This window comes from Plenodomus lingam, assembly GCF_022343315.1.
Source record: "Plenodomus lingam strain CAN1 chromosome Unknown contig_19, whole genome shotgun sequence".
NCBI classification, from domain to species: domain Eukaryota; kingdom Fungi; phylum Ascomycota; class Dothideomycetes; order Pleosporales; family Leptosphaeriaceae; genus Plenodomus; species Plenodomus lingam.
In genome coordinates, this window is record NW_027093936.1 from 2450000 (window position 1) to 2473953 (window position 23954).

Below are 23954 nucleotides of genomic sequence, written 5' to 3' on the forward strand. Positions count from 1 at the left end.
TGCTCGCCAACAGCACGCTTGCAATCTCCTTACTGCTAGCCTGAATCGTAACCCACAGCCACCAACATGCACGGTTCTGTAAACACCAAGTGAGTCGCTACTGTGTGATGGAAATGGCAAAAGCACGTGCTTTCAATACAGGTTTCCAAGGTTCCAGACGCAGTTCGCGCTTGACCATGTGAAAGGGCGCTCCGGGTAGGTAGCGTTAGCGCAGCAAACCAGGGGTAGACTCTCGCTAGCATCTTTTTTGGACACTACTATAACGATGATGCACTCGCGGTAAACGACGGACTTGAATACTGTATCGTATAATGCAGTGTGTCAGTCAAGATCCAGTATCAATCAGGGGCTATACGATGGACTGTTTGGTCACTTGTCGACACCAGAAGCCCGGCTGGCTGACTGGAGATGACGGCGTTCCGTAGACGCAAAGTGTGGAGATGATACGGTAGTGTCTTGATAGATCTATCACAGGTAGGTATTGTGCAGTTCATCGACACCCTTCAGATGATTGAATATCATTCGACACGCTCCAACTCCCAATGACCCGAATGCAAGCTGCTGAGCATAGCATGGATCTAAAAGAGCAACAGCATGCGGATTAGGTTGTTAGTGGCCAATGGAGGCTGACGGACGGTCCCACGTCCACAGTTCCCATCTAGGAGCTATGTGGATACGGCAAGCCATCAATAGCGTCGGACGAGATGAGCATCGCGTGGGCCACGAGTGCGCCAAGAAGTGCCCAGCAACTAGGAAAGCTTGCCCTAGAGCGAACAGGTCCAAGACATGGACTTTGTGGCGTACTTCATATCTGGGCACGGAGAAAGTCTCCTGTTCTTGGATTCTTTGGTGCAAGCGACTCTAATCCTGTTCCTCGCCCCAATTCATGCCACATTTAGACACACATTCCTGGACAGATCAGATGCACGATCATGAAATCCTCAGGGTGGGTAGTCGAAGAACTTCAGAACTCCTGTTTAAACATCCGTGTGATACTCTGAGATCCAACTACGGCTGTGTGGCTTCGCTTAGGGCGGATTAATCGAAGCCTGATCAAACTATCAGCAGAGTGACAAGCTCCAAGATGCATTGCGGCCGTGCTTTGTGCAGACGCTACGCCCTCACCATGAACACGAACGGACAAGCGATTGAGACTCTGGCTCAGGGGAATGTCTGGGAGCAGTCCGAGAAATGTATATGAGGCCTATTGGCTTGCTCCATTTATTCTTCATCCTCAGTCATTTCTTCGACCGGACCATTGAACAATTCTCGCACTCTAAGTGGCGACCACACTCTTTTGAATAATTTCGACACTGTCATTCGTTATATTTAATACCTAATTTCTCAAAACCAACCGTCAACATGAAGTACGCTTTGGTATTTGCCGCTACCGCAGCTGCCTCTTACGATGCCTATGGCTCGTACCCTGTCAAATGCACCAGCGCCGTCATGAAGCCTTCCACCACACCCGAGCCCGTCGGCTACACCACCATCCACCCCGGATATGGTAAACAGCCCGTTACTGTCACTTCTCAGCACCAGCCCTATCCTACCTGCGTCTCTGCTGGCTACGGCGGCAAGGAGTGCGGTAAGTGGGAGGATGACATGTATGTCAGCACCACCATCAAGGACTACGACCAAAAGGTCATCACGGTCACCGAGGTTACTCAGCCAGTGACTGTATATCACACCAAGTACACCATCACCCACTCCGCCACTGGAAAGATGGGTTACCCCACTGCTAGCGCGGGATATGCCCTTCCATCGGGCATTTCAAACAAAACAGTGTCTGCTGGCTGTTGGTATGAGCTCTATGAGAAGGTTGAGGAGGTTCCCTACAACAAGCTTGGTCGTCACGCCATGGCCGGATACCCCGGCTCTGGCCTGTATCCCGAGGGTGACAAGAAACAGCCTGTCTATGTCAAAGAGTACAAGGGCGGCAAGTGGTCCGAGTACGAGCACGTATACTCCTATGGTATACCCAAGGAGGAGGTCACCACCTATGGCAAGCCCGGTGTGTATACCGTCCCGGCAAAGACCGTCATTGTAGACTACCCGGTTGCCCACCCGGCGGAGGCGACAAAGACTGCCAAAGCTGGGGAGACCTGCACATACGGCGTACAGTACATTGATGCCAAAAGGACTGGCTATGTCACGGGCGCGTACGGTGCGTACGAGACCAAGGTTATCGATGGCGAGCCTGTGACCGAGACCGTGGTCAAATATACCACCGTATACGTCACTTCCACTGGCAAGGTCATGGTTGCTGAGCCTACCACCACTGTCTATGACCACGACACCATGGTTGCTTACCCCACTGCCGAGTCCTACGCTCCAGGTGTTTACAAGCACGAGGCTAAGACCATCACTGTGACCAAGGGTGGCGAGGCATATACCTGCAGCTATGAGCAAGCAAAGAAATACTCTGCCACTCAGCACAACGACAAATACCCGGCCTACCCGGCCGCAACCCCTGCCAAGAGTGACAAAGACGACCACAAGCCCAGTGCCATTCCTAGCAAGCCCACTGCTGGTGACCATTACCCCGTGTACCCCACGTACCCAGCCAAGAGCGACGCCTCATACAAGCACGAATACCCAGCTTCCTCCATCCCTATTGTCCACTCCAAGAGCCACGAAACCTCCCATCCCCACCCGGCCCCAACTCCCGTCGACGGCGGCAAATACCCGCACAGCGAGTACCCCGCCAAATCAACTTCCTCATCTTGCCCATCCTCCACCCCAGTGAAGCCTTCTGTCTACACTCCTGTTCACGGACACCCTGAGCCTTCGCCATCCGTCCCTGCTCACGGCGATAAGTACCCGGCTCATTCTGCTCCCGCTCCCGTTCCCGCAAAGTCTTCTGCTGCTTACCCCGTCTACCCTGCTGAGCCATACCACGCTCAGCCGACGCCCGTCAAGCCCTCAGCCATCTACCCTGCTGAGCCGTACCACGCTCAACCGACGCCAGTGAAGCCTTCCGCCATGTATCCCGCTGAGCCATACAAGGCTGGACCCGGATACATCAGGCGCGGCAGCATCTTGGAGCGCCGTGCTCGCGCTTTGTAGGGTATCTATTCTCTATTCATGTAAATATTTCGATAATGAGGTTTTTCCTATGTACTAACTGCTTGGGGGAGGAAGAGTGACACTTATAACGTCCAGTGTAGAGTAAATTGTTGGAAATTTTGTGCTCCATGTTTTTCTTTTCCGAGAAAAAGTGCTGGATTTCATGAGGCGGGAATTGTTGCACTAGTATCAGGGCTCGAGGTAATTACAGCTACTAATGTGCGCTTGTGATAGTGTGATCCTTTGTCAGTCGTGGCCAAAAGCATCATCACTATCCATAATTACAATTCTAAAAATGAATATTCTCTTCTTTCTACGCAGATTTATGTAATTTTTTTAATGGCAATTCACGTTATAGTTCCTCATATGGCTGGGACGTACACTGAAGCTACAATAAATCCCAGTCAACTGTTATCAGGGGAAGAATACTGAGCACACTCAAACAGTGATGTTATAAACACGATATAGCCATCTAGAGAAAACATACCCACTTCTCCCACACAACTCAACAAATCCTAAACTCCCACTACACGAACTGACATTCTCCCCCTCCAAAACAGAAAAGCAACTTTTCATCTACCTCCCACACCCCCTAGTCGCACAAACCGTAGTCTCATGAATATACCTAATCATGCCCGCCTCCACCCGTACCAGATTACAACTCGGCGTCCCCTCGGGCCTCGTCGCATCGATAAACGGAAAATCATTGAGGATGCCGACGGCGCCCACCTCCTCATCAATCACATAGCGTCGATTTCCGACCCCCTTGAACGGCTTTGGAAACTCGGGCATGTAGCACGTGTTCCCCGTTGCATTGCGTTCGCCCGTGTACGCGCCGCCTTCGAGCCGGGCGCAGGGTGTGCCGTAGGGAACGGGGACGGAGCCGTTGGCCCAGCTATCGAGGTAGGCGTCTGCTGCTGCGCGGATAGTGGTACGGGAGTCGCGGTTGGAAGGGGGGATTGGGCCCCAGGATTCTGATTGGGACCAGTGGAGGTGCGAAGTCGCGTTGAAGATCCAATCGCCCGTGTCTGCGATGACGGATTGTAGGGAGGTTACGGTGGCGGGGGTGGTGGGGGAGATGCGAAGAAGGGTGTCGATGACGTAGGGGTGTGGGTTGGTGGCGGATGTGATTTCGGTGAAGATGGAACAGGTGGTTGTGTCTAGGAGACTGCGGCTGAGATCGATAATGATGGATTGAGTTAAGATTCCCTTGCTAGCGTTGAGGGCGACGTCGTTCTCTGTGTAGGTCATGTTGGCTGTATGCGGTAGTAGATTTGGGCTTCCGGAGGCTTGGGCGCGCAGATATGTAGATGCAATGTCTTGGAGTGTAGTGCGTTCACAAAGAGCCATAACTTGCGCAGTGAGGCTCAAAGACACCAAAGTGCATGAGGTTGAGGTCGACAACAACATATCTGCTTACACTGGTGTTGGAAATGACTAAGGAATATCGAGACAAAATGACATTATCGTCTGTAAATATGGTCAAAAGAATCACACACAGACTGTGATCGAGGCGAACCGGCAATGCTGTACCATGTGGGGCCACGGTGAGTTCTCCCAGGTCTTTGAACCCGCACTCTAAATTAATGAGCCGTTGATTATACCCGAATCCCCTACATTGCTGACTCTTCGCGTAGAAGTCACCAGAACGCCCAAGTTCCCCATTCATCAAGGTAGTGGTCGGCGTAGGGGTAATGTGCTTCTTCGACAGCAATCTGGCCAGGCTTGTGAGTTTTTATTGTAAATCTTGCGTAACGTGGGCGAAAGTTCCGAAGATTGATCGTCTAGGGAGATATACGAATTCGCCATATGCAGTAAGCTCTTGTGTCGGCGTACTGATGCTTGTATGCTGCTTGTCGATGCTAGTATTCGATGACTCGTGCAAAGGTCAAATGTAGCTTTCGTCCTGAACGTTTACTAGAGAGTGCACAGGCGCAAAGTCTACTCGCCACCAATGCATCATGCACATTTCTTGAGAACAGGATCGACTATTAGCGAGAGCTCTCTCGTTATAAATCGATGCGGTGCAAAGCATTGCCATTCCAACCTAGCCATCCCATCTCATCGTTTGAGCTCAGCAAATCGTCTCGCCAACTCATTTACATCCGGGATCTTCCCGCCCGGTCCTACGTCTTTGGTCGTTTCTTTCTTCGGCTCGATCTTGGCCACCTTATCCTTTGCTCCTGGTAACTTCAACCTCGGTGCGACGTTATCCGTGCTCGGGCTCGGTGGGACAACGCGTAAGGGACTCTGCGGACCCATCTTCTTAGGTGTATTCGCTTGTGCCAAGGCTTCCCTCTCTTCCTCACCCTTGTCTGCGTCACTTTGCACACCATCTGCTAGCTCGGCTACCCCACTAGAAGGCTCATCGTCGTTATCCTCGCCATCGTTGGAGTCATCAGATGGCTTACTCGCGCCGTAAGAAACGCCATAGAAACGAGCAATCTCCGTGAGATACGCCTCAACCAACGCTTCACTTGGGGTCTCAACCTTTAGTTTCTTCACCACGCGCTCCGCCACACCCTCGCCCTCCATACTCGCCAGCGCGACGTCCTTGCCAAATTTGTCTACCAGCAAGGCGCGCACTGTATGTAGTTCCTTGACCTCTGTCCTCGGCGCTGCATATATGATACTCCGGACCGCCTCCTCCAGCGCCGGATCCAGCGTGGTACCTACCGCACCTGCCCCTGCCGCCGAAGACGATGGACTCGACACGTGATTCTCCAGCAATTGCGAGCGTGCCAGCAACAGCTCACAATAAAGTTCCAGTATTTCGTGCAGTTCAGTGGTGATATCGGAGCGGATGATGTTTTCGACGCGGATTCGTGCGGATTGCACTTTGCCAGCCTCGATGAGCTGGGCCATTTCTCGACGTTGTTGTTTGACTTTTGCGCTGTCTTTTTGCTGGACCATGCGCAGGCGCGATATCGAGAGTTTCAGCTGCACTTTGAGCTTGTTCTGTCGAGGTTTGTTTAGCATTCAATTCGGGGGGGGGAGGTTCAGTTACTCCTCGCCCCTCTTGGCACTTCTTCGCCGACTACTTTACGTACAACTAGTGATAGTGCGGGCGCCATTGTAGGCCGTGTATGATTTATGGAAGTATGGTGTTGCTGCTTATGTGAATGATCATGTTGGGGTAACGTTGACGTCGCGCGGGGGACCTCAATGTTTGGGGACGCGGCGGGAGATGGTGAACCTGACCGGCGGGGAGCGTTAGTGGGGTTGTTGTGGCTGTGCACGCTAGCATCTACCATCCTGCTAGATATACACTATGCGAATCCGTGGGGTGACCATTCACTTGACTACAGGTGTAGTGAAATAGACGTTGCACCCCTTTTAGAGCCGTGAAGCGAGGCCAAATTCATAGTCATATTGAGTTGAATACTTCCATTACGCCTAACACTCCTGCAGATAGCTAGTGTTGTACTACTATCTTTATATTCCTGAACATTATATAAGACAGTATGGATCTACCCAGCCCAGGCGTCTTGACTGTATATTGGTAGTTTGGGTATGGAGGATAGGCTTACTGCGGCGAGTACAGTGAGTACTTCCAAGTCACCGTAATAGACAATCGCAGCACTGCCATTCGAAAAGAAGCGACCAGAGACGGGAGGCGAGTATTTTCGCGCCTGTGGAAAGGCTTTGAGTATGGGTAGGACATTGCTGTAGAGTGGCCATAGTCTGCTCGACGGAGTATGTTTGGATAAGGGGTGTGCCTTATGCTACCGAAGAGCTTGACGTTGTCTTGGAGGTGCGTTGCGCATGTTGTTCCATGTAGCGAGTCAGTCGTCAGTGACTAGGTATGCAAGGCTTAGAAGATCTATTGTTTCGATCATAGCGCCCCTCTACAAGGCCTGTACGCCTTTGAAGAACTTATTCTGCATCAAATCCGGATTAAGCTTGACCAGCTCCCTCATCTTCTCAACCTGCTGTTTCTTCGTCAACCCTTTGTCCTCCACCTCCTGCTTCCACGCTACCAGTACCTCCTTAAGCATTCGACTCCCATTCTCCACTTCGTCTCTGCTCGCCTGCTCAAAACCCTCTTCATGCTTGCCTGCGAAATCTTCCAATTCATCTGCCTTCCGCTTCGCCATGTTGATCACCTTCTGTGGGAAACGGACAAGCTCCGCGACGTGAATGCCAAAGGATTGATCCGAGAAACCGGGCTCGACTTTGTAGAGAAGCGTGACTTCACGTTTCTTGTGGATCTCGGATCCCTCTTCCACTGTGCCTTCGGAGATGTGTGCTACGACATGTAGATTCTGCACCTGTGGATACGAATCGACTAGTGCAGTGAGCTCGTGGAAATGCGTTGCGAAGAGCGCAAAGGCACCAATTTCTTTGACGATATATTCGGAGATTGCCCATGCCAGGCCGAAACCGTCGTACGTGCTTGTGCCGCGACCTAGTTCGTCGATGATGATGAGTGATTCCCGAGTTGCAGATTTGAGGATATTGGCCGTCTCCAGCATTTCGGCCATGAAGGTTGAGACACCCTTGATCTGACTGTCGCTAGCTCCAACTCGCGCAAGTATGCAGTCGAAGATGGTGAGCTCGGCTTCCGAACAGGGTACAAAGCACCCTATCTGGGCCATGAGGGCGATGACGCCAATTTGCCGGATGTATGTCGATTTACCACCCATGTTCGGCCCCGTAATAATCAGGAACTCACTTTCATCGCGCACCAGAGCAACATCGTTGGTGATGAAGGACACATCGTCTTGCATCTCCAAGCATGGATGGCGAGCCTCCTTCAGAATCGTGTTACCGGTACCCCGTGGATGCATCCTAGGCCTAGTGTACGATGTTGGCGCATGCACGGATACATGTGCAAAGGAAACAATCACGTCGAGATGTGCTAGAACAGCGGCCAGCTTCTCGAGAACGGGAACGTAGGATGATGCGACTGAAACAACCTCATTGACCAGGCCAGTTTGCGTGCGATTGTAGGTGTCGGACAATTGATCGAACTCTCTCCTTTTTTCTTGGAGTCTCGATGTCGTGAAGTACACTCCGTTCTTTTGCGTGGAGATTTCCTTGTACTGTTTCTTCTGTCGAATGCAACCAGCTTCATTCCGCGTGAGTCTGAAGCACCAACCATGCTGCTTGTGATTTTCAAGGAACAGCTTCTTCTCGGTGTCTTGATCAAGATCATTGCCCACGTTCATGTGTTCAGACTCCATATCGCGCTTCAACCGGTCGAGACGTTTCCGTATTGTCTTCAACGCTTCATCATACTCGGGTTTGATGATGAATTCGTGATTGTCGAGCGCCTCGAGGTCCACGGTCGTCTCCACCATATTTTGAAGGCCAGCGAATGCGTTGGCGTACTGACGCAGCTTGTCAGTGTATTCGGCATCAAGAGGCTCTTTGTATTTCTCGTCCATGACGGCTTCGAGAGAACTGAGGAAGCCTGGTAATCGGATGACGACCTGATATGCGCGTACAACGTCTTCCAAGTTTGCCGCCTTGCGCTGAAACTTCTTGGCTAGCCTGTATAGGTCAGGTATTGACCGCAGGTGCTCCTCTTGCATGGTCTGCCGCAGCTCCGTGTCTTCAACGAATGCCTCTACTAATTGCTGCCGTCTCTCGATATCTTTTACATTCATCAGGGGTTGCTTAAGCCACTGGGAGAGGAGCCTGCTACCAGTGGGTGTCTTGCAGTGGTTCAGGAGTCCATACAAGCTCATATTCTTGGCGCCATCACGGGGTCCTGGCATCAGGTTCAATGCCTTTAATGCTGCAGCGTCCAATTTCATATACTGTGTCAAATCGTGCTGATATAGTTGATACTGGCCGAAGTTAGAGGAGTCGGACATGACACCCAAATACTTGATCAGGCAAGCCGCTGCCCCCATTGCTAACTTCAAGTCGGTCGATGGCAACGTTGTGACTGCTCGCTCATCTTTCAACAGCCGTGGTAGATCTTGCTCGATGTCTTTGGTACCAAAGTCTGCCGGTGAACGCTCTGCAACAGCACATCCACAGTTGTCAGCAATCGTTCGCAGCTTCGAAAGCTCCACGTCCTTTTTGCTGGTATCAATTTGTATAAGACATTCCTTGACTCCGAGCTGAATCAGGAGAGATTCGAAATTGGAGTATAGGTCGTTGTCGAGGAATTCTGTAACACCCAACTCTCGTACACTGGCATCCGCGAAACAGATGCCCACGTTCCTCGCCTCGGAAGTCTTGGTTGACACCTTGACTGCCAATATGATGGGCGCATTCTCGATCTGACCGCCCAAATCATCCTCTAGGTCCTGCAGGTTGCCTGGTGACGCCTGCTTGACCATGATCCAATCCATGCGCTTTGCTGACGACTGCCAGATCTCGATTCGTTTGCTGAGGCGGAAGAGGGCGTCGCGTAGAAAGCTACGAAAGACGGTCACGGTCATTGTCACTGACTCGAGACCGGGCTCTCTGCCTAAACGGCGTATAACAGCGGTAGTTTTGTATACCTGTGATGGGCTGTGTCAGTGCCTGTCTTTTCATCTCTCTCCGTGTGTTGGCCGGCCGGCCCTTTTTTCTAACCTACCGTATTCGCGATGAAGACGGCATCCCCTCCATGGGCACTGTAGTAGTCGCCACGGTCGAATATGCGTATTGTATCGGTATCCTTCTCAGGCAAGTTGCGAAAGAACTTGCAGAACCCCGACTCGTCCTCCTCACGCATCTCTGGCCGTGACCCCATCTTGGCTCAGTAACTTCACAAGCAAGGAAGGAAGTCGAGTTTAAGTCTTCTGTCGAGAACTGACTTGTAATGTGTAACATGGAACTAGGTGGCCTTGAGTGGCGGTGTCAGTTTCATACTTGTCCACCCAAATGTTGTCCCGGACGTTATTTCACTCGGGGCGTCGCGTCCACAGACGCGTCGCACTCACAACTCGCGCTAGTGCCTATCGATAAGAAACTGATCCACCCATACCTAATTGAGTAAGGAAGTTAGCACACAGTCGGCACATTGGGAAACAAGATAGATGTATGTGCAACACCACATTGCTTTAGTGGTGATTCGTGGGATGCTGCCTGTGGATAACGTTAGCAGGTCAAGGTAGAAGACAGACTTTCAGTGTGAGGGTCGTGTCATTTTGTCACCAAGCATATTACGGACTGCGGCGGTAGGAGCAGTGCACCTTCCACATGTACCGGTAGCGATGCCCCGCATCAACGTCACTGTCTCCTTCATCAGCCTCTCTGATGTAGAAGTTCGCATCTCTTATAACAATCCACTCCAGACTTTTCAATTGCCTACAATTATGACATTTGCGATTTCCGAAGCCCGCAAGCGCTTTCCCGCGTTACAACAAGACCAGGTGTTTCTGGACAATGCCGGAGGCAGCCAGACGTTGGGAGATGTAGTCGATTCGTAGGTCTCTATTCAATCCATCGCTCAGGGGGACATTCTAAGCCTTTGAAGCATCACACAATATTTGTCCAAGACCAATGTTCAGCTCGGTGCATCGTATCACACCGGCTCGATATCAAACACGAAATACGAAGAAGGCTATCAGGCTGCTGCAAAGTACATCAACGCCGGGCGTGATGAGATTGGTAAGGACATAATAGCTGAGAAACTGCAACAGCCCTGACGGCACAAGTACTCGGGGGCTCCACTACCCAGCTATTCATGAACCTTGCGGGAGCCCTTCAACTGCAGGCAGGAGACGAGATCATCCTTACCAAGATGGAGCATGAGACGAATGTGAAGCCTTGGCTGTTCATGGCTGAACGTTTGAATCTTGTCGTCAAGTGGTGGGTGTCTTCCAGGGAAGATGGGCTCAAGCTCACACCAGAAAACCTAAAGCCACTCCTATCCTCCAAGGTCAAGTTTGTTGCATGCACGCACGTGTCCAATATTCTTGGTACCATCCATGATGTCAAAGCAATTGCAGATGCGGCCCATGAGGTCGGTGCGCTCTTATGTGTTGACGGCGTGAGCTTCGCGCCACATCGAAAGGTTGACGTGAAGGCTTTCGGCGTGGACTTTTATTCGTTCTCGTGGTACAAGGTACGAACGGTTCGTGTTAGCAGAGTTATATCCACTGACGACCAAAGGTCTATGGCCCGCATATTGCTGTCTTGTATGCCAGTAATGCTGCTCAAAGACATGTGAAACCCATGGCACACTACTTCAATCCAACAAAGACGCTTGAAGACAAGCTCGGCTTTGCATCCTCCAACTACGAATGCACGCAATCACTGCCTTGCATAGCCAGCTATCTTGACGGCGCATTTGACGCGATTTCAAAGCACGAAGGCAAGCTCCAGAAGATTCTGCTCGACTTCTTGAACACGAGATCGGATGTGACGGTGCTCGGCTCCACGAGCAGCGATTCCACAGTCCGTGTACCAACCGTTTCGTTTGTGGTGGCCGGGAAAAATTCGAGGCAGATCGTAGAGGAGGTTGAAAAGATGTCGAATTACGGGATCCGATGGGGCCATTTTTACTCGAAGCGATTGTGCGACGAGGTCCTTGAATTAGACGCCGAGGGTGTGACTAGAGTGAGCATGGTGCATTACAACACGGAAGATGAGATTCGAGGCCTAGTAGACGTGCTATCCAAGGTCTTGCCATGATAATTAGCTATACGTAACGGCATGGACAAAAAACCGCACTCATGCCAGAGAACCAAATCTTACGTGCGTGACTATTCGCCCGAAGCAGGCCAACAACACACGATGTGTATGTCATCCACTTGGCCAATCTCCCACACGTCAATCATGGAGCCGATGGGACGCTCTTGGAAAACCCTTATTTAGCCGCATCATCTGATCGTACTAGCACAGGACCTACAAGTGCAGAATGTGTAGGCAGCGATCCGCCCTCATACCGGTAGCGGCATTTTCTATCCCCTCACCGACTAATCGCCCGTCCTTTTTAGCCCAGCGTACCTGGATTGATATCGAATCTACCCTGGCCCCATGATAAACGCTCGCCCTTGGCACACCGCTTATGCAAAGGATATCGCGAGACTGGGCACTGGGCACGTGAGGATGGTAGTGCATCGTTCGGTGCAAGTCTACCTCTCTCTGTCTCATCCGGGATATACCGGTACCGGTACAGGGGCTGCACCAGCCCCGTAGAGGGCTGGCGCGGCCCGCCGACTGTCAGCCTATCTCTCCGATACCAAAATCGTATTGTAAATCTACGCTAGCAGGGGCGCGGAGAATTAATAGCCGGGTTAAGTATTCTAAGCTTGGGTTTGTGAATGGTCAGATTTTGATGCTTGGTAATATAGAGAAACATGTGTGATTTGGGGTCGAGTGCGGGAATACTTGTGTAGAAGGGGGAAAAGGTGGTGATGGCAGTTGGTCGGGCAGGGCATGTGTGAACTATCTTCCCTGGCTTTGCTTGTGCCGAGTAATACCGTACGTGCTGGGAAGAACGACAGTACTCGAGAATATTTACGCCTAATTGATTACATTATCAACTTTACCGGTTTTGAGAACGGTGCTTGCAGGTTCGAGATTGGGAATCCGAACAAAACAATGTGTGGATACTTGTGGACCGACGGCATTCGATAGGTTAGGAACTACCCATCCCATCCACAAACAACGCATTCACCTTTATCCCATCGGATATGGACGTTTTCGTCTTGCCCTAGTAACAGCAGACACACGCTCTCTGTGTAGCCTGCTTGCTCTTTTCCACAGAGAAGCTCATCGTAATGTAGAGAGGAGGTGTAGTTATACCTACGCACCAAGAGGAACACATGTACTCAACCCCCTCTTTCCACCACCACATTCCCCTTCCATCCAGCCTACCCCCTTTTATCCCTAAGGAGTCCTATGCTCTATCACCTTCAAACCACAGTGATATCATACCTTACCAAACCATACTATACTCCCCACCCCAGTCCCCGGTCCCCAATCCCTCCTCCCCACCCCACCCCGCCGATCTCCCCCCCTCCCCCCTCGCACAAACACCTGCTCCACAATCCATCCCTGCACACACGTTCCAACCCCATCTTACGGCCGCAAGCCCACCCTCTCCGTCCGAAACGCAAACCTCCACCCCATTCACCACCTCCCTTGGCCACCTCCTCCGTCCGAAAAAAAAACATCACGGCGTGAGCGCAGGGCAGGGCAGGGTACCAAAGCCCAGAGAATGGATCATGTCAGCACGGGAAGAGGGAGATTGGGCAAGTAGTCTTGTCGGATGTTTGCGGGTAGAGTGCTTCTGGATGGCTTTGTTTTGCGGTGATGGGGGAGGGGAGGGAACGGGGACGGGGTTAAGTGTGATGGCAGGGCGCGATATCTCCGGTGGAAAAAGGGAATTCGTTTTTTGGTATTGGGGCCAGGGTTGGATGAGTCTTGTGCAGAGGATGAGAAATGGTGGTACGGGAGTTGGGGGGAAGGGGAGGCGTGGTATTAAATGCGTGTGTTTCTCTCTTCATTTTTCAAATGTAGGATTGTCTTGATTCAAAGCAGTAAACCTTTTGTTTGGTCTAACGTTTCTGGTTTCAAACATCTACTGGTTTATACATCTATACTACCCCTGTACCACAACGATGCGCACTCCCGCTCTCTCTGGAGCCCTGCTTGCGACGAGCCCGCTCCTCTTTGCGACGCTGGCTCGCTCCGCATCCATTCTGTTTACCGATGCCACAATTGTAACGTTCAATGACGAGACCCGCAAAACGCAGATTCTCGAAAATGCATCTCTTCTGGTGGAAAACGACAGCATCACGGGCATCTACGATAGCCCTCCCGCCCACGGCCACGACGTCGAGGTTGTGAATGCCAGCGGCAAGATCATCACGCCTGGATTCATCGACACACATCACCACATGTCGCAGAGTGTCATGAAGACCTTGGCCTCCAACAGCACGTTTGTCGAGTACTTCCAACGCTATGGCGATTTCAGTGCTCTGACCCAGGCGATTACACCAGAGGCAAAGTATCTCAGTTCCATGATGGGCGCCTTTGAGCTCCTGGCTGCGGGTACGACGACGGTGCTGGATCATGCACAGGGTAGTGCGTCCTTTGCCAGTGCCGAAGCCATTCTCAATGCCACACTCGACTCTGGTCTGCGCAACATGCATGCCTTTTCCGTGCGCGACAATATCCCCAACTACACCGTGGCCGATCAAATGGCCACGCTTCGCACCTTTTCGCAGGATCCCCGTGTGCTGGCAAACCCTCTGGTGGAAATGGGCCTGGCATACGACTTCTTCGAGGGGAGCCCAGAAAACGTCACCAGAGGGCTTTGGGACATTGTAAAATCCGGTAACCTGTCCGTCATCACCACCCACTTTATCTCTGGGACATGGAGGATCGCTGGCAACCCTCCGACATTCTTAGACTCGCTGGGCTGGCTCGACTCGTCCGTTCCCGTAGTCTTCGCACACGGAACCTACATCAATGAGACTGACAAGGAGATTCTACGTGCCAAGGGGCACTACATTTCCATTGCTGTCGAGTCAGAGATGCATTTCGGACATACCATTCCCTTTGCCGACGAGATTCAGGACCAGGGTGCTCTAGCTGCGGACACACACTTTACGTTTGAAGGCAGCATGATCTCTGCCGCGCGACTGTGGCTGCAGCACACACGCTTGAAGTACTACACCAAACTCATCAACTCGAACCAAGTGCCCGGTACGAGCCCCATGTCCGTAGACCAGGCGTTTTACCTTGCGACGCGAGCAGGTGCATTGGCTCTGCGCCGTCCTGATCTCGGGGTGTTGCGTGCCGGGGCCAAGGCCGACCTTGTCGTCTTTGATGGCGACAGTCCCAACATGGTAGGCTGGAAGGATCCTGTTGCTGCCGTCATCTTGCACTCTAGTATCGCAGACGTCGAGGCCGTGCTGGTTGATGGTAACTGGGTGAAGCGCGATAGAAAGCTGACCTACAAGGGGCATGATGATATCAAGAGGCGGTTCAAGGAGGCAGCCAAGGTCGTCCAGCAGAGCTTTGCTGAAATGCAGTGGCCCCCTCTTGAGGGACTGTTCCTCAATGGAACGCAGATTGGCCAGACTCAGAGGATGGATGTTCTTCCAGGAGAGGGTACGGGGTATTAAGAGGATCATGTCTGTTTATGATGGTAGTCAGTGGGAGGATTGTACATGGTAGGGTAATGTAGTAGAGTACGCTGTACGCTGTACGTATGATATGATGCCAGTTTCGATGTCTTCTAGTACCGTTTCCGAGAGATTGTGTCTGGTATCCCAGTGATGCTCGTGCTCGTACAAAAAGCAGAGAATCGCAGAAGCCAAGCCAAAAAGTAACACGGTGGCTTCTTGTTGTCGTGGCACCTCTTGCGGGTCGAGGAGTATGAAACTCTATTGCCTCTACGAAGTCGAAACAAGGAAATGCGAAATGCGAAGCTTGGAAGGATGGTCAGCACCAGTCTAGTTCGACTGCCGAGGCGAGGGACAGTTGGCGTGTTATACGTGGATGTTGGTCACAATGGTTGTTGATGCTGAATGCACGATTAGATCATGCAGCACTTGCATACATCCCGTGGTGAGTATGAAGAACCATGATGAAAAGGGACTGAATTGGCTTGGGGCCAACCAGTGCTTGTTGTGTTGTTGTGGCTCGGTATAGATGCTACTCTAGATTCGATCGTCAGCAGTTGCGGGCCCTGGTCTTCTGTTGAGAAAAAAAAAAGAAACAAGAGAGGCCGCGTCATAGGCAGAACTTTCAGGGCAGCCCTGGCAGGGTGGAGCGCAAGCGTTTCCCTTTGTGTCCTTGTGCTGGGTAGTCCTGCAAGCTGTGTTGGGCGGGGGTGGACAAAGTGGGAATCGTGGAATGGGCTTACTAGTCGTACTCTAGAGTAGAGTAGCTGGCGTTTTGGGTGTGGAGGCATCATCCTCCTTGACCTGCCGAATGTGTGAATGAAGAGCGTAGTACTATACTAGAGCTAGGGACTGAAATGGGTAGGAATGGTTACTCTGCTTGTTCCTTGCACCGCCGCAAGTCGCAGGGGAGTGAGTGTGGAGTGTGGTTGATGGAGAGGAGGGAGTGGTTGGTTGGTTGGTGGGTGGGTGGGTGGGGGTGTCGGGCAATGACGTAGGGCGGGGCAGTCGCAGAGGGGCAACATGTGTACCTGTGCGGCGGCGTTGAGTGGGCAAGGACTGGGAATTTGCGTGCATTTGGCCCATGACGCGATGTGCATGGCCATCTACTATGGATCGCCAATCAATGGGATTTTGGAAATTGCGACTGGACTGGACAAATACGGTGAAGAACAAGGTGGCTGTGGCCGCTTCCATGGATAGGCCCATGCAACTCTGCCCAGCAACAGCAACAGCAGCAGCAGCAGCCGACTTTCCTTGCTAGTGCGTCGTCGCGGCCCAATTGACGCTTGCGCGTGCTCGTACCGTCCGTTAGAATCTAGGCTCCTGGCTACCAGATCCAGAGTAGTAGCAGTAGTAGGTTACTCTATGGAGAGCTTTGTGCTAGAAGTAGAGTTAGGGCATGGTCTTGCCACAGTTCGTCATGGACCACCTAGATAGGTAGCCATGGCAAAGTCTGGACAGGAAAGTCGTCGTTGCTGTCCATAGCCAATCGACACTGGGCCTGGTCAGTGGGCTCTCCTGGCGCTCAAACAGGAGCGGTGCTGTACTCTATTACTGGGTAGAGTAGACAACATCACCACTCCATAGTAGGACTACTCTAGACTCTGCTCTGCTCTACGCTGCTCTACGCTGCTCTACGCTGCTCTAGCATCACGGCCGTCCCTGGTACGTAAAGTGGAATCTCCCATCCAAAGAAAAGGAGAGAAGGAGACCATGTGCTCTACTCTATAGTACTACTTACGACGAGCACTCTCCCTCTCTACTCTCCCTAGTCGTCGGCTCGTCCTCTGGCGCAACATGGCCACGGCTCCCTTGTACCGATCAAGACGGATTGCGAATGGCGGGCCTTGGTCCGCCACTTGCGCCTGCCCTTTGCGGTGATGTCACAGCCCTCCAGTCTTCAACGCCTTTCTGTTTGTTTGCCATGACGTCAGCCTCTGTTTGCGGACTGGCCTCTCCCCTCTGTCTCTCCCTATATAATCCTCGCCCGGCCCCCGTCCACCGTCCCAGTCCTCACTCAAGCCTTCTACACACTCCCACTCTACCATCCAAAACTACCACTCTTACCAACCAAGCCCTTCCCACCACCTCCCTATCAAAATGTCTGCTCCCAACGCCAACACCCCCAACGAGGGCCTCGTCGGCCAGGCCGTCAACTCGGTCAAGAACGCCGCCAACTACGTCTCGGAGAGCATCCAGGGCCAGTCGGCTGAGGCACAGAAGGAGGCCAACAAGCAGCAGGCCAAGGGCAACGTCCCCGGACAGGACTCCCTGACCGACCGTGCCTCTGGTGCCGCCAGCGCCGTTGGCGACAAGCTCAACCAGTCGAAGCACGAGGGTGCTGCCGAGGCCAACAAGCGCTCCATCTAAGTGGGTAAACAAGACACTGGATTGATCGGCTCGGCTTTCTCTTCGGTATGTGCAAGCATGCTTCCACGTTGGGTGTGTCATGACTTGGGTGGCTAATGCTCGCTCAGGATCCAGAACGATTTCAGAAAGGGGATATGCGATGAGCACTGCGACTCTCGCCGGATTCACGATAGTATCATGATAATGGACACGAGATACCAATAAATTCTCTTCATCAACACAAGAAACCAGCTGTTTGCCACTGTGCTTTTGTGACTGTGACTGTGCCTGACTACTGTCTTGTGACTGCCTGCCTGATGTGTTCTTGACCCAGCATTTCACGCTTCAACCTGCCACATTCACATCCACACATCCATCATCCTCATGAGTGCCCCTCGATGCCCCTCGACACCTTGCTGCACGCACGCGCCTCGCACTTGCCTCGACACACAATCCTCCAGAGCCTAGACCGATCCAACATGGCACAAGCCCCACCATGCACCTCGACCCAATCCCCCACTTGAACCCACTCTTCACTGCTTGGTAGTACTCTTACTTCACACACACACACACACACACATACATCAAGTCATGAACAATCACTCACATGAAATACCGAAACAATCATTCAATTACTCCTCCAACAAAGCTAGCAAAACCCAGTGACAACAAAAAAAAGGAATGAAAACAACAAAAAGTCAAAACATGACCTCTCGAAAAGGCATGGGTATCGTATGCTCTGGAAACAAAGAAAGCCAGTGCTGAAATGCAGACAGTGCGTCTGGCGGCTTCTCTGCTTCCTCCTGGATTGCCGTGGCGCGTGTGCGTCCTTCTTCCTCCTCTTCATCTTTCTGGGGTGGTGGTGGTCTAGAGTGTGGGGTATCGCTGGGGTTTCTGGGGGTGTCGGGGCTGATGTTTGGGATGAAGCGGTGGGAGAAGGAGGAGGATGCTGTGGTGGGGGATGGGAGGTGGGGGATTGTGAATGTTGTCGAGGAGAGTGGTGGCAGTGGTGGTGGTTGAGGAGAAGAAAGCTGACGAGGGAGGAGGGGCGGGAGATGAAGTGTTGGCATCCTTGGTGCACTCGTTGCACTCGTTTCAAGCACAGATTCTTGCGCCATGCTCTGTCTCCGAACCGTACTGTCCCAAGTGGTGTTCTCTTCGACATCCGCAGCGCCTGCGGGTTTCTACAGGACACGCAAAGACACTGCATTAGCCACACCTGCCATCTCTGTAGTCTCGGGTGCTCGGTAGAGGGGGGGGGGCAGGGAGGGCAGGAATCAGAAGAACTTAGACATGCAATCCCGCACGTCCAGTATGAGTCGTCCTTGCCTTCCTGCTCCTCCAAAACACAACCGCACCCAACACTGCCGTGATGAGCCAGAGCAGGACATTGGTCAACAACACCCACACCGCATTCTTCATGCGCATAATGCCCTTGCTCCCCTCTGCATCCTCGTCGATAAACATGCGCCCAAAGATGCCAAACGCAATCAAATAGCACAAAAACACAAGCGCATCGACGGCGAAGAAGAACCACGCCTTGACCAGCGGTAGCATAAACACCAGCGACACGAGCGAGCCGAGGGTCCCGCACACAACCGCCCACACCCACTTGCTGTCGACGTATTTGCCGGCTTTGCGCGCGTTGTCGAGATCCGTGGCGTATAGGCCTATGACGGTGATGCCGAGCACGAATTGGAAAATGCGCAGCAGGATGCGGAGGGCGCCCGTGGGAGAGAAGTGTGACCAGAAGGAGGTTCCCAGTGTTGCTTTTTCGCCCTTGAGCGTGCTACGCGGGAGGAATTTGAGGGCCATGGTGGGACGAGGCTGTTGTGTGAGTGTTGGATGGTTGCTTGTGCGTGATGTGTTGCTAGGAGGTTTTGCCCCTATCCAAAAAAAAACCAAAAAACAAAAAAAAAAGGAGAGCTTACTGTAATAGAATTGGTATTATTATCGTAGGAATGGAGTTTGTTGTAGGTTTCGTGGGCTGGTCAAAGTAGGATAGGTAGGGGAAATGGGTGGTGTCTGCGTGGGAACAAAACAGTTGCGATTCGATTCTAGCAATGAGAAAATGCTCACGGCAGGTGGTGACAAAGTTCAGCGAGCCAGCACGGGAGTTGACGACACAATGCCCTTGTTTCCTTTCGAGGGAAAAGAGAAGAAAAAGGGAGAATGCCACTCTGTGTGCAGGGCAAGGCTTGTTCGTTTGGCCAGCGCGGGTGGTGATTGCGTTGACGGGACTGAATGAACAATGTTTGCGCTCGAGGGGACCGATGACGTCGTGTGAGCGGGATGTGGCTGCCAGGGCTTTTTTCGCTACTCCAGTCGCGAGGCACGGCGTCTCTTGCTGTACAAATGATCGACGGCGGAAAGGCGAGGAGAGTGAAATAGTAGTATGCAGTAGTCACAGTCGGTGGACCCTTATCACCATCGATGACGACTGCAAGGTGCAAGAAGAAGAAGAAGAAGAAGGAAGAAGAAAAGAAGACTATCAAAGCCCGGGTGAATGGGTGGTACAACGTGAAGAGTCGCGCACACAATGTCAAGACACTCTTGCACGCAACTCACCTCAACCCTTTGACTCTTTCTTATACACCAACCCAACGCCAGCTGCTGCGTCTGCGATCGTTTGGCGCCCTTGTGAATGATGTAGTGACACGCAAGACAACCCCCCCTGTGACTGCAACGCTTTCATTTGCTTCGCTGACGTCGTTGGCGCGCTGTTGGCCTTCACCACGACGCCCAACGGTCCCGGTCCATGTGATTGGCTGACAGTGCTCGAGTCTTCCACCAGCGAAACGCGCCGCCAGGTTTGGGAAGTGCTTTACCAGTTGTGCTGGCGGCGGTGTGGTCGCAGTGGGGTTGCCATCTTCACCGACGGCTGTTTGGGGATGGGCAAGGGCGTGGGCGAGAAGGGAAGCAGCTTCGTGTCGCGAGACATGTCTGTATCTTGTGCATCATACCCATCGTAGGTACCTACGTCGTGTAGAGTAGTAGCCTATGCACTTCCACTCCACCATACCCTACCATATCAAATCACGTGATACAACCCAACCATCCCCAACCCTCAACCCCCAACTCTCACTCCTCCACCTATCATGCCTCTCCATCATACCCTCTCTGGCGCGAAATATCACAGACTCACTCACTCCCCTCTTCCCCTCCCCTCCCCACCCGCTTCCGCACCTCTCTATCCCCACCCAGACGCGCGCGCGTCCAATCCATCCAGTCCGCTATCGCCCTCTGTCTACTGCGATTTGACCCCCGCAAGCTAGCCCGTGCAGACGTGCTATCTGCTGCGGAAATGACAGAGGGTGCAGGCGTGGGTGTAGGCCTGGGCGTGATGCTTAGCCGACGTTTACGCAATGGGACGTTTTCTTCTTCTCCTTCTCCGCGTTCTCGACCAACAAAATCAAGACCATCGTCAGAATCTGCATCCCGGCAAGTAAACTCATCCTCCTGTTCAGCAGTCTCAGACGACGAAATCGGACGCTCGAAGAGCTGCCTCAGAAACTCTTGATTGCGCCTCCGTGCCATGACTTTTGCACGGCGAGACTGGGTATGTATGTGCGGTGATGGGTAGGGAGATCCTGACAAAGGAGGACTAATCATGGCTTTATTTTGTGCAGTATTGGTTTTTTGAAGAGGAGTAGGTCTCGACCGTGCTGCTGCTGCTGCTGTGGTTGCCGGAAGGGTTTGAGGGGTTTCTGACGCTGAGCTTTTGAAGACAATGGGGTTTTTGGCCGGCTTCTTACTTGATTTGTCAAGTCTCGCGGGTGCAAATGTGCATATCGATGGGTTCAAGACTCGAGGTTTTTTAGCCGTGGGCTTGGTAGGAGGCTTGGTCGGTGATTTGATTGGCCTTGGTGAGATAAGGTGATGGCCAAGATGTTGTTCTTCATCGTCTTCTTCGTTGGCGGAAGGCTCATACATCTCGTCTTCATCGCTACTGCTGGAAAGATTGTGGAGTATCTTTCTTTTTGAGCGCGCACAGGGCGAACAATAGGGACTTTTCGTAGTTGGCGAAGATGCTAGGGTCTCTGAGGAGGAGAATTTCCCAAGGCCATGTCCGTTGCCTTTCCGGAAACTGGCTGAATAGGAAGGCTTTGAACGGTTTCGTGTTGGCGGTGTAGTGAGAATGGCCGGTGAGTGAAGGGATGGCGATGGAGTTGCTAGTTCGTCAGAGCATGCTGCTGGGTTGATTCGCGACTGCTTCGTATGACCTGTAGACGCCAATGCCACGTACGATGGCTTCTGCTGTCGCCGAGGCGCAACAGATGTGTTGGAGACTGTAATTATTAGTAACTTGAGTGTCTTGATCTTTGTCGAGCATGCTTACTACCCGCCGTTGAAATATACCCAGTAGGCTGTTTGTCCTTTGTTCGAGGTCTGGGTACCGGTAAATCCGGCTCTCTTCTGGAATCCTCAAGGGACGAGGTTCCAGGATAAGCTCCAAAAGCATCTCCAAACCCCTGTGCAGAAGGGACAGAGGATGGTGTAGGCGTTGGTGTACCATGATGATGCTCTTGCAAACTGTAGGTTTTCTTTTTCTATGCCCTTGTCAGAATTCTTGTATTGTGTATTCACGAGCCAGAGCAATAACGTACAATTATCTTCGTTGATTTCACATTGGACAACTCCGGCGTCGCGGTAGGAATTCTGATAGCTGATCTCTTCTTTGGGACTGTGTTGTTTACGCAAGACTCAGCTACCGACTTTGGATTGCTATCTTTCTCCTCATCGGAGCAGAGGTCAACGATCGCCGGCGCTGCGGTCTTGGGTGTCTTCCGCAGTGGTGGCTTGTCTGCTGTAGAGTTTGGTTTTGCTGGGGATCTATTGTTTCCTGGTACCGTTGTTGCAGTGTTAACTGGAGCTGCCGTCTGTCCGCCTGTTACACTTTTACTGGTGACGTCCCTCTTGTCATTAGCTGCGGTTGCACCGCTCTTCCTGACATCTTTCCAAAACGTTTGTTCTTCCTTCTGTTGTCTCACCGAAAAGAGTTTCTCTGCCTCCTTCACCCTAGCATGGAAGGTATTGCGCTCTTCCTCCTGCTTGCGAGAGAAGCTAAGCCAACGTTTGTCTTCATTTGGAGGCATTGCGAAGGGCATGAGATGTGTAATCACGAAGCGGGAAGAAAAGGTAAGGTGAGAGAAAGGTGAGTGGGTGAGAGAAAGATGTGGGTGAGAGAGGAGAAGGGTCTATATAATAGGTGGGTGCGGCTTCAAGCTGAGGTGAAGGTGAGGGTGAGATGCACAGTGAAGTCGAATTGAGGACAGGGCATAACGTCATGGAGGCCGACAGTGAGCAGGATTCGACATGTGCCGACTAGATCACAATATAATGTTTTAAACTCTGCCCAGCTTAAGATCATTAGGTATATGTGTGATGGGTACGCTGAAAATTGAAGGTCTCCCAAACCTGTTACTGAGAGCCAAATTTAGATGCACTGGAGGCTAACTAAGAAATGGCTCAACGGCTCACAGAGATCAGTCTCATGGATCGATCTGCCGCCTTCTGCCCTTTCCATGGCGTTATTGGCTGGCCGTTCTCTCTTGTCTCCTTTGCGCAGCAATGTGCAAGCTACACCATGCCTTATGCTGGATACTGGCAGAAAAACACTCTTTTGGGCTTATGATATGCCGTGTAACACCAGAATCGCGGGACTTTGGGTGTAGTCCATGACGTCGTACACGTTTCGCGTCTCTTTAATGCTTCTTATGCCCATTTTGTCATCGCATTATCACCATCATCCAGCCACAAATGGAAGGCCTCCAGCACATGGATGTTATTTGGAACATCAAGTCCACATGCATCCTTCGTTCCCTCACAGATACTTCTTCGCCGCCGCTGCAACCCTACTCCTAAACACCGGGCTCCTAACCTGCTCCCCGACCCCAACATTAAAAAAAGGATTCATAATCGTCTTGACCCAACTCTCGTACACCTCGAACATGAAATTCTTCACCGCCTCCTCTGTAGCCGGAGCAGTAGGATTGTAGACGCCCCCGCTACTGCCCAGCGCCGCCCTGCCTCCAGCAAGACTGCCCCTCACACCTCCGCCCGCCATATTTCCCAACGACTCATCGCGCGGCCGCGTCATCAACAGGAATCGCGTGTTGCCGCCAGTGATCCAGCAGGACACATACATGTTTTGATACTTGTCAATGTGTTTGAGGTACATTGGTGCGGAGCCTGATGAGGTGCTGGGGCCCCATTGGACTTCTTCGACGATGTCGAGGGAGGAGTGTAGGATGAAGGGAACGAGGGCGCGTTCGGCGGGGAGGAGGGAGGAGACGCCGGTGCCAGAGGAGCGCGAGGTGCCAAAGTCGTGTGTGAAGAGGGGGGTGTCATGCGGTGAGATGATGTGTAGGCTGTATGACATCTTTTGAGGGTTCAATTGTGGGAGATTAGTGTCTGAGGTCTGGTCCGTCAGGTGGACTCGACGGGTGAAGGTTGCGACTAGCAATGAAGACGTGGGGTGTGTGATGTTTCGCTCAATGCTCTGGC

General features: G+C 52.2%; 11 protein-coding genes across 11 annotated transcripts; 4 read left to right on the forward strand and 7 right to left on the reverse strand.

Moving 5' to 3' along the window:
• Nucleotides 1-1362: 1362 nt before the first annotated feature.
• IAQ61_004884 (uncharacterized protein) lies at nt 1363-3069 on the forward strand (the record flags this gene model as incomplete). Its single annotated transcript, XM_003839488.2, has 1 exon — nt 1363-3069. The coding sequence occupies one exon, from the start codon at nt 1363-1365 to the stop codon at nt 3067-3069; it is 1707 nt and encodes a 568-aa protein (XP_003839536.2).
• Nucleotides 3070-3645: 576 nt separating this feature from the next.
• IAQ61_004885 (uncharacterized protein) lies at nt 3646-4479 on the reverse strand (the record flags this gene model as incomplete). Its single annotated transcript, XM_003839489.1, has 1 exon — nt 3646-4479. The coding sequence occupies one exon, from the start codon at nt 4477-4479 to the stop codon at nt 3646-3648; it is 834 nt and encodes a 277-aa protein (XP_003839537.1).
• A 651-nt stretch (nt 4480-5130) lies between these two features.
• Nucleotides 5131-6048, reverse strand: IAQ61_004886 (uncharacterized protein; the record flags this gene model as incomplete). The annotated part of the gene is made up of 1 exon (XM_003839491.2): nt 5131-6048. One exon carries the CDS (start codon nt 6046-6048, stop codon nt 5131-5133), a length of 918 nt encoding a protein of 305 aa, XP_003839539.2.
• Nucleotides 6049-6917: 869 nt separating this feature from the next.
• MSH2 (MutS-like protein) lies at nt 6918-9763 on the reverse strand (the record flags this gene model as incomplete). The annotated part of the gene is made up of 2 exons (XM_003839493.2): nt 6918-9530; nt 9608-9763. The coding sequence occupies 2 exons, from the start codon at nt 9761-9763 to the stop codon at nt 6918-6920; spliced, it is 2769 nt and encodes a 922-aa protein (XP_003839541.2).
• A 463-nt stretch (nt 9764-10226) lies between these two features.
• Nucleotides 10227-11649, forward strand: IAQ61_004888 (uncharacterized protein; the record flags this gene model as incomplete). The annotated part of the gene is made up of 4 exons (XM_003839494.1): nt 10227-10438; nt 10490-10623; nt 10671-11080; nt 11128-11649. The coding sequence occupies 4 exons, from the start codon at nt 10227-10229 to the stop codon at nt 11647-11649; spliced, it is 1278 nt and encodes a 425-aa protein (XP_003839542.1).
• Nucleotides 11650-13583: 1934 nt separating this feature from the next.
• IAQ61_004889 (uncharacterized protein) lies at nt 13584-15095 on the forward strand (the record flags this gene model as incomplete). The annotated part of the gene is made up of 1 exon (XM_003839495.2): nt 13584-15095. One exon carries the CDS (start codon nt 13584-13586, stop codon nt 15093-15095), a length of 1512 nt encoding a protein of 503 aa, XP_003839543.2.
• A 270-nt stretch (nt 15096-15365) lies between these two features.
• IAQ61_004890 (uncharacterized protein) lies at nt 15366-15889 on the reverse strand (the record flags this gene model as incomplete). The annotated part of the gene is made up of 3 exons (XM_066096531.1): nt 15366-15401; nt 15468-15632; nt 15839-15889. The coding sequence occupies 3 exons, from the start codon at nt 15887-15889 to the stop codon at nt 15366-15368; spliced, it is 252 nt and encodes an 83-aa protein (XP_065953849.1).
• A 1309-nt stretch (nt 15890-17198) lies between these two features.
• IAQ61_004891 (uncharacterized protein) lies at nt 17199-17468 on the forward strand (the record flags this gene model as incomplete). Its single annotated transcript, XM_066096532.1, has 1 exon — nt 17199-17468. The coding sequence occupies one exon, from the start codon at nt 17199-17201 to the stop codon at nt 17466-17468; it is 270 nt and encodes an 89-aa protein (XP_065953850.1).
• A 1266-nt stretch (nt 17469-18734) lies between these two features.
• On the reverse strand, nt 18735-19262 carry IAQ61_004892 (uncharacterized protein; the record flags this gene model as incomplete). The annotated part of the gene is made up of 1 exon (XM_066096533.1): nt 18735-19262. One exon carries the CDS (start codon nt 19260-19262, stop codon nt 18735-18737), a length of 528 nt encoding a protein of 175 aa, XP_065953851.1.
• Nucleotides 19263-20588: 1326 nt separating this feature from the next.
• IAQ61_004893 (uncharacterized protein) lies at nt 20589-22645 on the reverse strand (the record flags this gene model as incomplete). Its single annotated transcript, XM_003839497.2, has 3 exons — nt 20589-21736; nt 21787-21997; nt 22055-22645. Coding segments are annotated over 3 exons (1950 nt in total), but the record flags the coding sequence as incomplete, so codon positions are not given.
• A 626-nt stretch (nt 22646-23271) lies between these two features.
• Nucleotides 23272-23829, reverse strand: IAQ61_004894 (uncharacterized protein; the record flags this gene model as incomplete). Its single annotated transcript, XM_003839498.1, has 1 exon — nt 23272-23829. One exon carries the CDS (start codon nt 23827-23829, stop codon nt 23272-23274), a length of 558 nt encoding a protein of 185 aa, XP_003839546.1.
• Nucleotides 23830-23954: the final 125 nt, after the last annotated feature.